Genomic DNA, 17,669 nt, shown 5'->3' on the forward strand with positions numbered 1-17,669 from the left:
TCTAAACTTCAAGCTACAAACACAGAGAGAAACAGAATTCAGCACAAATGACACAAAACTTGCTAGGCATTTTCTCGCTGTCATTCCCACGCATGCAACTTCCTTTTGTTCTGTTCGCCTTCGCTTTTCGGCCAATAATCGTGTCCAACTTAATAGTGACAGTCAAAACTTGTATCTAGGAATTAAATGATGGAGTGGGATACCACATTGACAAAACGTAATTCTCCATTGACGACTAGAAGTGTTTCCAGAAGCAGTTAGATATCTTTCTGAGTAACATCTGCTCCATCTAAAACAAGAAACTTCACCATGAAGAAAAATGGCAAGAATCTAAAGATGCGAGTAGAATTGATTAGTTCTAGAACGAAGGGTCTGTGTTAATATCCTGTGGCCAAATGTACACAAGGAATACACTCCTTTAAGTAATGCAACCTTGCTTTTAAGCAATCTTCATTCCACTTGCGAAAGGCCCCCTCCACCTTCAGCTTTTGTCCTGTGCACAAGCCACCCGTTAAATCAACCAGACACTAAAAAAAGCTAATTGGAAGCAAGGACATCAAAGTTATAAAATCAATCTCAGAATTTCAAACGACATGGATAAAGTCTGTACAAAATAAGTTGATCACTAGGAGGGTCACATGCATGAGTGCAACCATTTGAATATGTAGCCCTAAAGGGTTGTCAGGGAAAAAAATCTACCTAGCTGTATCAATCGCCAGAATGGAAAAACTATTTACTTAACCAAATGCTGACATTTATAAACAATTCTTGAGCAGAAAATGAAAATCCTCAGAAAGAGTAAATAGGTTCTCAACAACCAAGCCTCAGTACCCGACAGGTGCCAAGTGCATCTTTTTTACCGTGCAGAAAAAGACAAAAAAAGATACACGTGTCAGAAGAATTGGTGCCAAGTGTATCTAGTATGATTGTGAGAATAAGGAGATTAATCAATGTTGTCATTTGATGGCAACTTCTTAACATTTGCTATTCATTAGAATGTAGTAAAGAGAAGTGAATCATCAAAACTTTTTCCCAAAACTAAGAACACTTACTTGTGGTCAGAAGGATTGGGCATCAGTTCGTAAACAATGGTCGCGACGGCATCCCTCTTCAACTGTTAATTCATGGACAAGTCAATATATCACTAAAATCACCCAAATATCCAAGGGAATGTAAAAGTTTAGAGAATTTTACTTGTGTAGCTTCACCCTTTAAGCCAATGTAATGTATCTGAGTTGCATCACCACCAAAATTATCAGGAAAATGCAATGTGAGATTCCCCACGCCTTGGAATCTAGAATATCTGAACGCATATATAGAGCAGAGTCAAAGGAAGTCAAGTGTGACAAAGAAATGCTATTCCTTACTTTCAGCTATGCATCTACTTGATATAACACGGAAACCAAAACAAACCTTTTTTTTTATTGATCAGCTACCAAAACAAACCTTGACAAGATGATACTTCTGGGAAATATATGAGAGAATTGTCACATAGAATAGAATCACAGATATTGTGACTCTTTCAATGTGCCAATCCATTACCTATTCAACTTTTCACAAGCAATAGTTAGAAGCAGATGCCAGTGGTATATAACAAAGAAAGATTTTGTGCTTGCGATGAAAAATTTCTTCTAAAAGCAACATGTTTCCAGGAGAAAACATTTTTCTAGTTGAATTAAAATTGCTTTTAATGCTGAAAATAGAAGATTTACACAAGACTTCCATCTCCAATGTAGGATGGGAGCACGACCAAAATGAAGCACTGATAAAAGTCACGAGGAGGTAAACCAAACAGAGGAAGGAACAATCACTTTGTCTGGTACTCTAAAACTCCTTGCAAATTCTCTGCCAAATCCCACTCCTGAGACAATTAAAAAATTGTTCAGTAACAAAACGATAGTGCAAAGCCTAAATCTCCAGTTAGCTTAAGATGAAGGAATACCTGAATGGGTTGCATATTTTGAGCATCAGAAAAGTCAATACCTTCTCGGTTTATGAACCTACATTCCCAAGCATTTTTTCTAAAAATCAAGACACATAAAAAGATGCTGGCAGCATAAACCCAATGACCAAACGGTCCAAACTTATCCTAGTGAAGATAGGGTCCTCTTTCAGAATCCAGCCAATCTTTTATCTAATAGCATGCAGACAATAGATAGCAACTGAACCCCTCATCTTGGAAAGCCCTCTATGTCAAGTATTCGTAGCTTGCAATTTGCAAAATATTGACATTACAGTAGAAGAAGGGCCAACAAACTGACAAAGCTATACTTACGCCCTCATCTTGGAAGGACTTGTTCCATCAGCACCACCGACAACTGAAATGCTCTTGATTTTAACATCAGACGTAAATCTACCACAATCAATCAGATTGGTGTAAGGCAGACAAATTCACAGAAAGGACGTAAGGTCAAGAATAAATCATGAAAACAAAAGAATGGTTCCCTTGAGAGTTTGAGCAAAGACAACTATCACTAAGAACAAGATGTTAGCTGGGTTCATAAAATGTATTGTGTATTTACTGATTTCATGTGTATTTCACATGTCAAGCACCGGCAAATAGAGGCTTTCAATTTGTTTTAAGAATTATGTTATGCAGATACAAATACTTCTTCTGAAGCCATGACGCAAATTAAGGCAAGCGCTATAGTGCCTCTTGCGTGAAGTATAATAGTGATCGGATAAAGCCGTGAAAACATAAGAAATGGTATGCGAATCATCATCTGCCTTCCAAAGGAGCAGAACTAAACCGCATTTTCTGTAATCAGTTCCAGACATTTGCTGCTCATTTTCTAGCATTAAGATGGAAGGATACGACATTTGACATATGTGTGATACAGTATGTATTATTATGGTTGAAGGTCAACAAGCTATTCAGGACGGATAATCACGATTACGAGATAGACAATAGTTAACAACAGCCTTTTACGTTTTAACAACAGATTGGAGGATGCATGAATCTACGAGTACAGCCTGCATAAGATCTTGAACAAGTAAAAGTGCACCAATACTGTGAGGAAAAAAAAAAGAAGGGATAACCACAGAGCAGAAACTAGCCAGAACAAAAAAAAAAAAAAAAACCACTATGGAAGTCCCAAAGAAACTAGTCCAGTGAAGTACAAGTCAGCCTGATGTCTCCTGAAAAGGAAATAGCTGGAACTGAGGCAAAAGTCACCACTTACGGGATGAAAACTAGTAACTCGGGATCACCCTCGTTGCTCTCCAAGTGGCCCTGTTATAGGAAAAAATATCTACCTTTAGAAGCACTGCAATGTATAAGCACTCGGGCTTTACAATCATAGAAGCTGGCCCAAACCATGTAGCCCATTGTCCTTCGGTGCAAACCACATGCACGCGCATCCACGTACACACACACATATATACAGTTACATGCTTGACCAAGGTAATGGCAAATATCCTAATCTTAACATGAAAGCACTTGCCTATAGCACAAATCAGAATGGTAGAAAGTATTGAATGCACGGTAACTGGAACTTAAAAAATAATTGATGTCACTAGATTATATATGCACATAGCACTTTGCCTATACTCGTAACTACATGAGCATGAAAATCCGCAAAGGGTAACCAAATTGATGCATAACTACTGAGAAAGGAAACATGAAGTTAGATAAAATGTAAATCATAGTTTAGCTGAGGCAACCAACTTTACATGAGAGGGGGATGTTGGGCAAAATTTAAGAAACTCCAAACCTTTTCATGGACCTTTCTTTGTAAGTAAAAGCTAATAAAATGGGTATTTTTTAATACTTTATGATGAAAGAGGAAGCCAAAAGTGTTCAACTTTCTATGTAAAAAAGCCTTTGTGATTTCCTTGATTTTGATTTCTAAACAGCATTTTCCTCTCAATAAAATCTTCAAAGTTTCAACACTTATCTGAAAGCTTCTTTCCTACTTAATGCTGTTATGTATTATATGTCCAAGGTTAATCAGATATTAGGCACAGTAGATATAAAGAGACAACGAAAGATTCTCTCTAGTTTGGAACATACTAAAAGTAACAATGAAAGCTGTATTGGAAAATAAGTCAAGGAAGAATGTAGCTCCTATAAACCATTAATAGGAACTACATGCTCATATACTATGATAAACAATGTCAAAAAGAAGTGGGTGAGTTAATGCAATTCTATCTCCACTAAGCTGCAGCAGAAGATTAAAAGGCAAATAACACAGAAGTTTAGACCTCACAAACACAAAACCTACCTCAGAAGAATTTAGTCGCTGTTCCCAAGATCTAAAAACTGACTTGACACTTCCTGTAATAGCCTCATTCAAAGCAGAAACCTTTGGCACACAAAACAGAAGTTATTTTGACATATCGTCTGAGCAGATGACTTCAATAAAGAAAAATTCACAACGAATATTCAACATTGTCTCAAACAAAAGTTCCATGGAGTCAATCAACTATTAGCTAGTAAGAACACCAGTCACACATGAATTTATTTGATAATAAATGGAAGTTAAAGAATGTAAGCGACACAAAAAAAGTTTCCCAGTACTTCATTTGGGGCCTTACTGAATCTATTGCAACATGCATTTGTTTAAACTTTAAATGCATGCTTAAATTATATGTCTCAAGCTCCAAAAGTTGTTTTTAAGTGCATCAATTCATAACCCAAGCGTCTTACAAGAGATTAAATTGCACAACCAATGTTTCATCATAATAAGTTCATTCATAGATTTTCCAAATAAGCACGTCACAAGCAAAGGACCATCATTTTTTGAAATAGAAACGAGACAATATGTTAAAACAAGAAATCAAAGGCACAGGAAATGCATGTGCAAAGTGAAGCATACATCTGAGTAGAACTCACAGACATTTAAAAATAAAAATAAAAAGAAGGAAAGGTGGTCTTGTAGACCTCCGTAACACAGGCAACATGTGAAGCCAGCTTTGAAAGGAAAGGTGGTCTGTTGAAGAGAACAGAATAAAATTTAAAAGCAGGATTATATCAATCAACTTGTCTAGTATCGTACTGTTTTTCTATTTTGGCATTACGACTTCAAGTGTTGTAATCAAGGGGATTCTGAGTCTTCAGTCTTTACAAGTTCTTATCAAAGTAAACCCTGGAGGTGGTTTTGTGTACGCAACTGTTTCTGAGATGGATGCCTGCAACTTGTAACTAGCCTATCATAAACTAGTCAGTGTTGCAACTTTCTTGAGATACTTCTCATCCAGAGTGACCACTGTTTCTTGAACTCTTGTTCTCTACTTCTAGAGCTAGGGCATTCCTCTTAGCATTTGGAATCCAAACCATGCTAAAATATCAATAACCGGCCCCAGATTCTGATTTGTTTTTGGTCTCGATCCAATTCTTATCCAAATCCACACAGAAATATATTCATTGTTCCAGTCGAGTTTCAACTTTTAACAGTCACTTTGGTGGAGCCATTCCAGATAGCATAATCGCGATCTGAACCCTCCATTTTACAAAGTTCGTAGAGCACTTTGTTTGTACTAAAATCAGGTTGATCAAATGTCTGTAGCTACATGTTCGGACACCATACGTCGTTAGAAAATGGACGCTTAGTGTGATTTTGGAAGTGACCCGTAAGACAAATATATCTCAATCATGTGGTTATAAATATCCAACCGCTCCAATTTGTCACGCAAATTAAGTGTTTCAGAGAACTCTATAAATGAGCGTTTCGGATATTATGATCATATATATCTCAAAGAGCCTCACCAAGGTGCACTAAAAAACCGTGCACTTCAGGGACACCCGTGCACTTCAGGGACAACCGTGCACTTCAAGGACCTCGCGTCCCGAAAAAACTGTATCAAAGTTGCTCATCGTCAAATGATATAACCTAAAACTCTCAGAAGCCTCAGTTTTTGAGCTTTACATCGTACAACTAGGGGTGCAAACAACCACTCTACTCGCGAGCAACCCATGGCTCAGCTCATTAAAACTCGGCTAGACTCATTTAGTAATTGAGCCAAGCTCGAGCTCAAGTTTTTGGCTCGTTCCAGCCGAGCTCGATACTCAAAAGCTCCAACTCGGCTCGTTTGTATAGGCTTGGCTCGTTTATAGAGGCTATTTAAGAAAATTAGTGAGGCTCGGCTCGTCAAGGGTAAACGAGCCGAGGTTGAGTTTTTAGCTCGTTTAGTAAACGAGCTGAGCTCAAACTCGAACAGCTCGGCTCGGCCTCAGTACAACTACTTACTGGCACCACAGAGGGGAAAAAAGGTAACAACAAAAATTAATCACAGTCGGAGAACACATTCACTATTTCAACTAATAATTTAACTTTTCAAGCGTGATAAGAGAACTGAAACTTCTGGTTGGATGGGCCGATTTTCCCCAAATGCCAAATCAAAACGAAAGAGGTCACTAAATAGAGACATGTGTGAACACATCCAGGAAACAGAATGAGAAAATGGAAGCGATGAAAACGGAGTAGGTGGATGGAAGTTTAACCTTGGAAAGGTCTACATGTTTGTAGAGAGAAAAATCTGACGAGCAATCGTGATCTTCACAGCTATGGTCGTGCACGCAAGCCATCTCTCTCTCTCTCTCTCGATCAAATCGCAGCTACGAGCGAAATGGAAGAAACCAGAACTTGCCTTTGCTTGGGAGAAGAGGAAACTCGTTTATCAGTGCTTTCCACTCTTTACCCTTAAACCGCCATAATCAGCGCCTAAACGGTTCGGGTTTTTTCCCCTTCTTGAACTGGGAAAACGCCCAAAGGGCTTCCAAACGGTTCGCTTTGATGGGCTTTTTTGAATGGGTTGCGTGCAAGTAGAAATGGCAACAAGGTGGGGCGGGATTAGTAGTGCCATGTCTCCGACTAAAAAATTTAGGATCCGATCCGAAAATCTTTTTAAAAAATAAGTATTTGTTTTGAAACTTCTCATTCAAAAAATAAGAAGCGTCATTCCACAAAATTCAAATAAAAAGTTCCTTTCACATTTTCAAACTCAAAAATAATGTAAATGAAAAAAAAATTCAATTTTTTTTATACCGTATTAAAGATCTCAATGAGATCTATCAAATAAGATCCATAGTAATAAGAAAATTATTTGCGTAAACACATGATTTTTGAGCTTGAAGTTGCCTTATACAAAAAATAAGACTGTTGCTATGAGAATGGGCGCCGGCGGAGGTAAATCGTACCGATGGCCGCGCCGGGCCATCTCCGGCCACCGGACGGTGGATCCGAACCGTCCAAAAATTCTAAAAAAAAAAACCGAGGGGGCCTTAGCTAGAATCAACGGCATCCGAGGTGTGTAGGGTGCTTGATCCAAGCATCCCTTTTTCGAGCATCCCTTTTTCGTGTACACACCTCGGTTTTTTTTTTTAGAATTTTTGGACGGCTCGGATCGGCCGTCCGGTGGCCGGAGACGGCCCGGCGCGGCCGTCGGTACGATTTCCCTCCTCGGCCGGTCGGTACCTATACAAATTCTTCCAAAATAAGTACCAACCTTCTTATTTTCCGGAACAAGGCTTCTTATTAGACAAAAAATAAGTTCTTATTTGGGTTTCGGAACGGGCCCTTAAGCCCGTCCTCACCCTGAGTAATGTATGGGTACCCGCTCCACTCTTATTTTTTCTTTACATATGACAAAAATATGTTCTAGACTAAAAAATAAGTGAGAATAAATAATAATAAAATTTAAACAAATAGTAATATAAAAGCAAAATGAAAGAAATGGTTAACATATTATGTGGTATTTTAATTTTAGGGGTGAGAATACAAGAATAAAAATACATTTTTCTGCACTAAAATTATTTGGGCGGATTCAGGATAAGAGAATGTCTACCCAACTCAGACCTTAATTCGATAGGGTTTCTTCAATTATCCCTCAACCCGATACCACCAACATTTTACTAAATTTCAATCCAATTAGAGGAAAGGGGGGCTAGGTTGAATTGTCACCTCTACATGCAAAATCAGGCTCAATAAAATTATATTTTGTTTGTTAGAGGCGCAGAACAAAAATGCCATTGAAAAAGTACCATTAATCAACAATAACCAAATCATGCTATTGAAAAATGGCTTAAGCGACAACTTAGCATAAGTCTTAAAATTAGAGGTGTAGTACTTTTTTTATAATTTTAGCTAAAACAATAAAATAAAATAAAAAACACCAATATTTTTATTTTTTTTATTACGAACACCGATGGCCATGGAAGCAAGCATGAGTACAAATTGTAGACTAAAACTCTAGGTCTAAATTATGGAAAAGACATTATAATTAGATTGAAATCATGGGGAGTATTGGTTGATCATTTTAATTAATTTAAAGCTTCAATTTGAATACCACAAACGATACCGATCCAAAACTCTAATTCGAATAACAACCAAATTCTGTGATGAATTGTATGATTATATGTGTGTATTGCATGTGCATATTTACATTAATGTTTGACTATACAAGTTCACAAAGCATGATTTTGGAAAATCAACTCTCCTATTGGTTGGGAAATTCGAAAGAATCAAAATCTAATCCTTATCCATAAGGAATACAAGTACGGGCTATCCTTATCCTTAAGGGTTTGTTTGGATGCAGCGATGTGAAGGGAGATTATGATATTCCCTTTCCTAATACGTGGGCCCGTGCATATGGCGTGATTTGGAAAGTCCAAAACTAGGATAGATATCTTAATACCCCTGCTCCATAATCCCCCCTAATACCCTCTGAGGGGGGCTTACACATGGCTAGGGTGGAAGTCGGCTATGTGGAATCCCCCCTTATAATACACAATCTCTCTTCCATTCAACTACAAAACAATCTTATCTCCCCATTTTATACCTCATCCAAAATCATGTATTATTTAATCTCCCTGTCACATCAATGTGGACTCACCCTTCTTATATAATACCCCTTACTATCCAATCTCCCATTCTTACATAATACCTCCAAACCTAATACCTCATCCAAACGAGCCCAGGAATATACAAGTATGGGCTAATGGTTGGTATAGCCGGTATCACGTCGCATCATGTTTGAGTCTAACTCTTATTCATCCTGTGTTATAATTGTGTTCGTGTAAAAAAATGATTGACTCAAATGCTATATCTTCATGGTCTTTGTGTTGAGTTCATGTCGTACTTATGGTGTTCGAAATTTTCCAGCACTGCTAACCACACAAACATTTGCGTACAGATTTTGTTGTGGGGTCTATCACGGGTCCCAAAAAAATGATCCGAGCTGTTCATTAAATATAAAATATTTTTTTAAAGGTCGTCGCAAAAAATAATCTCAATTCGATACCTAAAGGTGCTCAATCCAATCATTTAACTTTTCATTCAGATTTTTCAGACAATGAAAAGTTAGATTGATACCTATAGGTGCTTGATCCAATCATCTAACTTTTCATTCAGATTTTCCAGATAATGAAAAGTTAGATGATTTGATTGAACTATTTTTTCGCAGAACGCCTCGAAATATTTGTGTGGGACCCGTAATGAGCTCCACAACAAAATTTGGGCACAATTTGTGTGCAATTTGTCTATGTAGATAGATTTATTGGAAATTTTCACCTATACAAAAGAGTTCGACTATGAGTATACGATTTGGTGTACACTAAATAAACATTGCGTTGTGTGGAATCCACCTCGAGATTCAACATAACTAATTCAAGCTACTCAATTTGTTTACTCCAAAAATACTCCATTTATCAAGAATTTCCGTAAAATATGTTAGGTCTCGTCCCAGTTTTTTGGAAAAAATACTTTTTGAAAAGAAATGTAATTTCAAGCTCAAAAATTATATATTTACGCAAATAATTTTTCTACCAATATGGATCTTATTTGATAGATTTTATTGAGATTTTTTAAACGACGAAAGAAATTAAAAAAATATTTTTTATTTTATTATATTTAGACTTGAAATTATTATTTTTAAAAAAAAAGAAAGCGGAACGGAAGCAATTGAGAAAAAATTGATCAAAAGCCACTGAGCTAATGTTTTACGAAACCGAAAACCCGGGTACCCCATACAAGTACAGGCCTGGGACTCCCAAGGTTCATTTCTCCCTAAACCTAGAATCAAAGGAGGCTTAGCTCAGAGAGAGATGGGGGAGTTTCTGAGGGTGGTTGCCCTCTCTCTGTATACACAAATCAAGCCGATGATTTCATCTCCCAAATCAACAACAACCCTTGGGGTGCGTGTGTCTGACATCTGATTTTCAGCTGTCTTCCGGCAGCTGTTTGGAACTGGAAATACGTCCATATATACATATATATATATACACACACACATACAAACATATACATGCACGCATCTGTGTGCGTGTGTGTGCTGAGAGAGAGGAGAGACATTTTGGATCATCACCAGCTACTACCACCATCACCACCGCTCTAAGAGGCAGTGAGTACCCGAAGCCAAGCGGCCAAGGAAATCTAGTTTCTGCTCGATAGAGTCAGTCGTGCTTTGCCTTGCCGAGACTGGTTCATTGCGTTTTCAGGGGTATTTCGGTCTTTTTTCCGAGGCAGTGACGATAAGTTTTTGATCTGGATTCAGATCAGACGTCGGGGTCCGACCCGTTTCCTGGCGGGGCAGCCCGGAGGCCAACGGAGAGAGGATTTTCTCTCTCACGTCAGGTAACCGTGTTTGCAGCCATGACGGTGTCACTTTGTCGCCTGATATTATTCGCTGATCTGAGCCTCACCTTTGCGTCGCCGTAACATCGAGATACGGTTTGGTATTTGATGAAGTTATTTTCTTAGATTTTTTCAAAATATTTGGCGTTTGAGTATTTGTTTCGAATTTCGACAGGAGTAATAAACAAGTATTATCCATGGACCGAGGTTGGAAAAAAGAGAAATGACCAAAAAAAGCAAAAAAAGAGAGCAGGTTTTTTCATATTTTTTCTTGTTTACTTTTAGATTTTTCTCATCAAGATATTCGTACATTTAACAAAGTATGATTTAAATTTCACAAAAAATATAAAAACAAACCAACAAAACAAAAGAGCACTTGTATAATTTACAAACACATATTGTTGATTTGAAAAAGTTGGGTTAATCTTTTGTTTTGATTTGCATTAGGGGTTCCAATGAGTAGGAAATGTGGTTTACATTTTCTTAGACAGGAAATCCAACGGTTCTGCTGTGTGTGTGATTTGAAAAAGTTGGGTTAATCTCGTGTCTTGATTGTGCTTAGATTGGAAAACCAATTATCCTGCTATTGGTGTTGTTTGATTATTAAACTGATAAGACGGCAGATACTACACTTGATCTTAGCCAAAAGGTGGAGAAAGGTATGATACTGGGAAAGTGATTTGTTGTGGCAAACCCAGCAGTCGGGGTCTGTTGGAGACGGTCGTATATTTTCCTGAACCAGGAGTACGTGTAAGTTTCTCAATTATAAAAGGCTGTGATGAACTTTTTGGTAAGCATGACATCACTTTGTGGTAGGATCCACATACTTTCAACCAATAGGGAGGAGGGTAATGTTCACCCTTTTAAGCAGAGGGTGAACAAAACTCAACTCTGAGAAGATGGGACCTATTTGATGGCAGGGCAACTAATATTGCAGCCATGGTGGGAAAACCCTTCTCGTCTACAATCACAATACGGATCTGAGCCTTGCCTTTTTTCCATCAATATATCGCCAAACTTCATTGGAGCCGGTTATACCAAGGCGATGATCAAAATGGTTTGCACTTAGAAGGTCCCCAAACTGCTCTTGTAAACTGTTTCTGTTTGATGATAAAGAGTTTGGGGTGTTCTGATTCTGATCGATTAGTAATTTGGGGCAGACAAACATGTATATATTTTGGGACACTTGCATAAAAAACCATTGCATATGATCTTTATCTCAAATTAAACCCCACGTCGACCCTCCGGAGAGAGGGAGAGTGAGACAGAGAGAAGTACCTGCTCTTATCGTTGCCGCAGCTTTGTTTGGTTTAAGATTAAGATTAAGATTAAGATTTTGGGGTGGTTCATAAACTGAACTCAGAGAATGAGGCATAAGCAGAGAGAAGGCATGCTCTAAGGGTGGCCTCTCCGTGTAAGAAAGAGGATCTTGATGATCCTTTAATTAGATCACCAAAGCCTATGTTCCATCTGTAATATCAACAGCGCCATCATTCCATCTTAGGTTGCGTGTTTTTGTTTGTAGGTTTTGGTTTTTTTACCATGCCTATCCATGCTTCCATTTCCTTTCTTCAGTTGCTTTTGTTGCTGCTAACACCGATATATATGGATATAGAGATAGATAGAAGAGAGAGAACAAGTACCACCGAGCAATTCAAGTTATCGAACTCAAGGAATGAGGCCCTAGTGGTGAGAAGGGACGTTTCTAAGGGTGGTTGCCCCTCACTGTAATTTGATGATCGTTGATCAGATCACCAAAGCCTATGATTTCATTCGGATAACAGCCCTTTGTGTGCTTGTGTGTATATGTTGAGTGTGCAAACAATTTGTGACGGAGGGAGTATATTATATTATTATTACGGTTTTACCTAGCATAGTAGAGGCACTGATGATATATATTTTGAGTTCATGTGTTGAGGAATTGGAACCCAATTTTTTGGCAACGCAATCACGGAGGGCATGCAGGAGGGAACTAATGGTCCTCTCTCAGTGGTGGCTACTGTTGTCGCGGCCATGGTGGGAACACACTTTCCTCTTCTTTTCTAAAAATACAGATCTGAGCCTCACCTCTTCTCTTATCACTTGTGCGTGTGTGTGGTGGTGGTGGTTGTGGGAGGGTGTTACACTTATAGTGTTACTTAAATTGAGTTTTAAAAAAACTATTTTGAATGTAAAAGAATTTAGGAAAATATATGTGAAAGGGCACTACTCATAGTTTAGACAAAATCCACCCTTAGTCTTTAATATAAGTATGCAAATACACACACGCGCGTAGATATTATATATGTGTATAGTTGATTTGAAAAAGTGGGCTTGCTATCCTATTTTGATTTGCATTAGGGGTTCCATTGAGTAGGAAATGTGATTTTGATTGTTCTAAGATAGGAAAACCAATGATTCCATTATTGGGATTTTTTGATTGTTAACTTGCCGTCTTCTTTTTTTGATCGGCATTGTTAACTTATCTTTTTGCTATATGGTATTGGGAAGTTATTTGTTTTTTTTTCCGTTTGATTGGCGAAAGTTAGTAATGTTAGAATAGTTCGATAACTTAGATTAACCTTGGATGAGTAGTTGATCTCCTAACCTCCTTTGTCCTGGCACTTAAGTGCATCCTAATGGTTTCCCCTCTCTGTAATTAGATGGCCTGATGGCAAGCAATCATCTTGCAATGCCTTGCCTAGACCGGTTAAAAGAACATGCCGTTTCAGGGGTATTTCGGTCATTTTTTCGAGCATTTCCCACGGGATGTGCTTGCACGAGGAATTGAAGCCAGACAGCCAAGCAAATGCCATGTGGGCTCGGCAACGTCGTGCCATGGCAACATGTTGCCGGGCAAGGCAAGGCGTGGCACGACATGTGTCGGTCACCGGGCTAAGTAAGGTAAGGAACGACATGTGCTTGTCACTAGGCTAGGCAAGGCATGACACGCATTGGTGTCCCGCACGGCAAGCATGCTTGGCCAACGGTTTTTGATTCCTAATGCCAGTCTTGGTCATCCCTTGATGATCAGGTCATCAAAGTCGATGATTTCTGTCCCATAACCAAAATCAACCTTGGGTCCGTTTATCACACCTTGACTAATGCTTGGGACCGAGCTGACTGTCCACTAGTGGGGTTTCCGACTAAAGCCGGGTATGGACTGACCCCACAAAAGTTAATAACACAGTTTCGAACCTGAGACCTTGGAGGATCTTGATTCGTTACTATATACCAGAACCATGAGTATGTAGAACTTTCTCAATTAAGAGGCTGTGATGATATTAATCTCAAGTTCATATGTTGAGAAGATGGGACCCATTTCATGGCAGGGCAACTGATGTTGCAGCCATGGTGGGAAAACCCTTCATGTCTTCAATCACAATACAGATCTGAGCCTCACCTTTTTCATCAATTTGTCGCTGTACTTTAGCGAAGCTGGTTAAACTGAGGCGATGATCAAAATGATGTGCACTTAGAAGATCCCCAAACAGCTCTGGAAAACAGTTTCTGAATTCTGATTGATCATAAAGATTGTGGGGTGGTTCTAAATTCTGATCGGTTCGTAATTTGGGGCAGACACATGTAATCTTTGGGACAATTACATAGAAAGCCCTTGCATTTGATCCGTGTCTCAAATCAAACCCCGTGTCTACCCTCCAGAGAGAGGGAGAGTGAGACAGAGAGAGCAGTATCTGTTCTTATCGTTTTGGAAATAGTTTTCAACCAGCAATTGACATGCCTTGGTCATTGCCCCAAGCGCAAAGATGCATCTGTTCTTATCATTGCCAGAGCTTTGTTCGATTTACGATTAAGATTTCGGATGCTTCAGAAACTGAATTCAGAGAACAAGGCTATTAAGCAGAGGGAAGGGATGTTTCCAAGGGTGGTTGCCCCTCTGTGTAAAACAGATGATATTGATCCCTTAATCAGATCATCAAAGCCTATGAATTTCAGTTCCATCTGTAAAATCAACAGCCCTTTCATTTCCATCTAGGGTGTGTGTGTTTGTAGGATTTGGTTTTTGAGCAAACCTAACCATGCCTCCATTTCCATTTCCTTTTTCTTTAGTTGCTTCTGCAGTTCTGTTGCTGTTGCTGATGTATACCATGGAGGGATTCGAGGAATTGAACTCAAAGAATGAGGCTCAAGTGGTGAGAAGGGATGTTTTAAGGGTGGTTGCCCCTCACTTTATTTTGATGATCATTATCCCTTAATCAGATCATCAAAGCCTATGATTTCAGTTCGGAAAACAGCCCTTTGCGTATTTGCATGGATACATGTGGATTGTGGACAAACAATTTGTGATGGAGGGAGTATATTTTGAAGTAGTATAGGTGAGGCTGTGATGATATATCTCGAGGTCATGTATTGACTATTGAGGAATTGGAACCCATTTTCTTGGCGAGGCAAACACGGAGGGCCTGTGGGAGAGAATTGATGGTCCTCTCTTCGATTGGGGTAACTGTTGTTGCAGCCATGGTGGGAACACGCTTTCCTCTTCTATCAAAAAACATATCTGAGCCTCAATTTTCTCCTCACTTGTGTGTGTGTGTGGCGTGTGTGTGGCTATGTGGCGGTGGTGGTAGTAGTAGTAGAGGTGGTGGTGGTTGTGGGAGGCATTGCATTTGTTTTGTTTTTTCCCTTTCGGAAATTAAGAGTTGCGTCCTTGAGGCTTCATTTGCATCAAGGATTTGGGTAAGAAAAAGCAAATGAATTTTTTTAAGGATCTAACCGTTCACATGCCACAAGGCATGTTTTGTCGGTCTGTTCGGCATGGTATTAAACGCACTTTGAACTTTCCATTGGAACACGCGGTAGAGGAATACTTTGTACCCATTCGTTAAGGTGCGTCAAACCCCACTGAAACAGCTTGGACAATAAGAAGTAAAAAAAGCCAAGAGGCTGTGATGATAGCTTTCTTGGCTGCGACAATAGCTTTCTGAGCTTGACTAAGGCTTTGAGAACCCCATACACTTCTTGGTGGGGTGATCCGGAGGGCCTGTGCGAGGGAGAGATCTGTTTGGTTCTTCTTTAAGACTTTCACAGGCGATCCGGAGGGCCTGTGGGAGGGAGAGATCTGTTTGGTTCTTCTTTAAGACTTTCACAGGCAACTCTGGTTACAGCCATGAAGTTTGTCATATCTCACCCGATCTGCAATCCTTTGCAGATCTGAGCCTCAACCTTTCTTGCAATAGTATCTACTACCTCCATACCAAAAAGATTGTCCACAGTCCGCAAAATGAGAACTTAAAAATCAATGAGTTCTTTTAATTTATCAAAACAGGTTTTGCGAACCGGACAATCTTTTTGGGACAGAGGGAGTATATGCATTTGTATAATGGTATGTAATTGATTTACTGTAGCAAATCTGGGTTAAATTTCATTTTGGGATTTAATTTTTCTATTGTGCAGGACCAAGTTCGAGTCTTGGAACTGTGTTGATTCCCATGTAATTGGTTTGGTGTTTGACTTTTATGTTTCTTTGAAATATAGATATGAAACGGTCGGGTAATTGGCCATTTTTGTTCCCATACGTTATTCTGCTTCTATTTTCTTTTAACAGAAAGTTGCTTCGTCTTGTGATCTGTAAGGAGTTGAAGTGTGACTGAACCAGAGAAGTCCCTAAATTTATGGGGGAATTTTGGAGGCAAAAAGAGAACAAAGATCGAGGTACATTTGTGTTTGCTAGAGCATATCTCCATTTGTGCTTTTTGTTAATTGCAAAGCCAAAATCTGACACCAATCCTTCATATTCTGTTAGAGCTCTCCTATCGTGTTATGGGCTCCCAAATAGAAAAATGAAAAGAAAAAAAAAAAGGAAGAAGAAGAAAAGATTGCCATTTCATACTCAAAGCAACAGTGCGAAATTATCATATTTTGGCTTTGCAAAATTGAATCACTACACTGCCAAATGCATTCTTTAGCATTCGATGATTTTCCCTGTTTAGGTAAGAGAAAAAAATCTATGTCCAGTGGCTGTTTCCAATTTCATTTTCTCCTTTCTCCTAGTTTGAGTTACCATCGGCATAGAACTTCCCTTAGGGGCAGCTTTCTTGCTGACACGAGATTTAAAACACATGATTCGTTGTGTGAGTTGCGTGATTACGCTTGCTTCTCATTTCTAATGCAATAACCTAACTAGCTTGTTGCTTCTCATTTCTAAAACACGCCCTTATCTCCTAATCAGTGTTATGGGCCTGAATCCGAAGTCATATCCTTCGCACAATACTCCCCTTTTATTCTTCGTGTTTCTTTGAACTCATAACAGTGTTATTGGCATTGATTTTGGTAAATTGGGATTTATGGTTAACTTGTAGTAGAATATTTTACGTTAGCTGAGAGATGATGCTGTTCGGCATGTTCGGCATTGTCAATTGAGCCGGTTAGAGAACTTGGATGGTAATTACATGATTTTTAAGAGGACATTGATTTGGAAATTTATACGAGACCTTTTCGCAAGTGTTGATTGTCTGTAGATTGCTACTATTACAACATTAGCAGCATTGTCGACATCGTTCTAGAAAATTATACAAAAGTTAGTTGGTCCATTGGGCGGGGTGCACTTAGGAGATGCAAGCTTATGTTGGTAACTGTTATTTTTACATGTGTTTTTGCTGGCTCTCTATGTTGCAGCATCTCAGTGTCAAAAGAAGATTTCTGCATCTTTCAAAGGTCGTGCTCGGAGCTTTCCCAAACACACTACGATATGTGTATAACTACTATGTTGTGTTCAGTCTGTATGGATTTTGGTTTCTGGGCTATTTGTCTAAGTGTTGATTTCTTGGTTGTTATTTGAGTAGTGTCATTAGGAAAGTAAAAACGCTTGACATGCCATGTATGGAGATTTGATTCAGGATGTAGTAGTGGAAATTTTGAGGTTAATTCTTTTTCGAAAATGATGGGACTAAATTAATTAAGCTATACATCCTTCTGCAATTATCCGGCCATTTCTTTTTCGAAAATGTAGCTTTTTCTATTATGATTCCCAATTTATTATTTGGAAGTTCTTACTCTTCTAAAAAACAAGAATAGGAACAATATTGTTCAGTCAAAAAGCGAAAAAGACTTTTTGAAGGTTTTGTGCTTATTGGAACTCTTAATTCAAAAAGTCGTAGA

General features: G+C 38.7%; 1 protein-coding gene and 2 long non-coding RNA genes across 7 annotated transcripts; 1 reads left to right on the forward strand and 2 right to left on the reverse strand.

Annotated features, from left to right (window-relative positions):
• Positions 1-207: 207 nt before the first annotated feature.
• On the reverse strand, positions 208-6,728 carry LOC131306735 (uncharacterized). 2 transcript variants are annotated; one of them, XM_058333154.1, is made up of 10 exons: positions 6,443-6,689; positions 4,224-4,304; positions 3,183-3,232; positions 2,930-3,010; positions 2,276-2,353; positions 1,943-2,000; positions 1,812-1,861; positions 1,195-1,303; positions 1,053-1,114; positions 208-493 (listed from the first exon to the last, which is right to left on the reverse strand). In XM_058333154.1, the coding sequence occupies exons 1-10, from the start codon at positions 6,524-6,526 to the stop codon at positions 451-453; spliced, it is 696 nt and encodes a 231-aa protein (XP_058189137.1). In that variant the 5' UTR covers positions 6,527-6,689; the 3' UTR covers positions 208-450. The 2 variants fall into 2 exon arrangements, with proteins under 2 accessions (XP_058189137.1, XP_058189138.1); XM_058333155.1 differs by lacking the exon at positions 2,930-3,010 and having other exon boundaries at positions 6,443-6,728.
• Positions 6,729-14,561: 7,833 nt separating this feature from the next.
• Positions 14,562-15,751, reverse strand: LOC131306737 (uncharacterized). The gene is made up of 2 exons (XR_009193991.1): positions 15,653-15,751; positions 14,562-15,590 (listed from the first exon to the last, which is right to left on the reverse strand). It is a non-coding gene; the product is annotated as an uncharacterized LOC131306737 (long non-coding RNA).
• On the forward strand, positions 15,399-17,449 carry LOC131306736 (uncharacterized). Of its 4 annotated transcripts, none has more exons than XR_009193989.1 (3): positions 15,399-15,538; positions 15,600-16,952; positions 17,187-17,449. It is a non-coding gene; the product is annotated as an uncharacterized LOC131306736 (long non-coding RNA). The 4 variants fall into 4 exon arrangements; XR_009193990.1 differs by having other exon boundaries at positions 15,600-16,501; XR_009193988.1 differs by having other exon boundaries at positions 15,600-16,223.
• The last annotated feature ends 220 nt before the right edge of the window (positions 17,450-17,669 follow it).

The sequence above is a fragment of the Rhododendron vialii genome, chromosome 11a (genome assembly GCF_030253575.1).
Source record: "Rhododendron vialii isolate Sample 1 chromosome 11a, ASM3025357v1".
NCBI classification, from domain to species: Eukaryota; Viridiplantae; Streptophyta; class Magnoliopsida; order Ericales; family Ericaceae; genus Rhododendron; species Rhododendron vialii.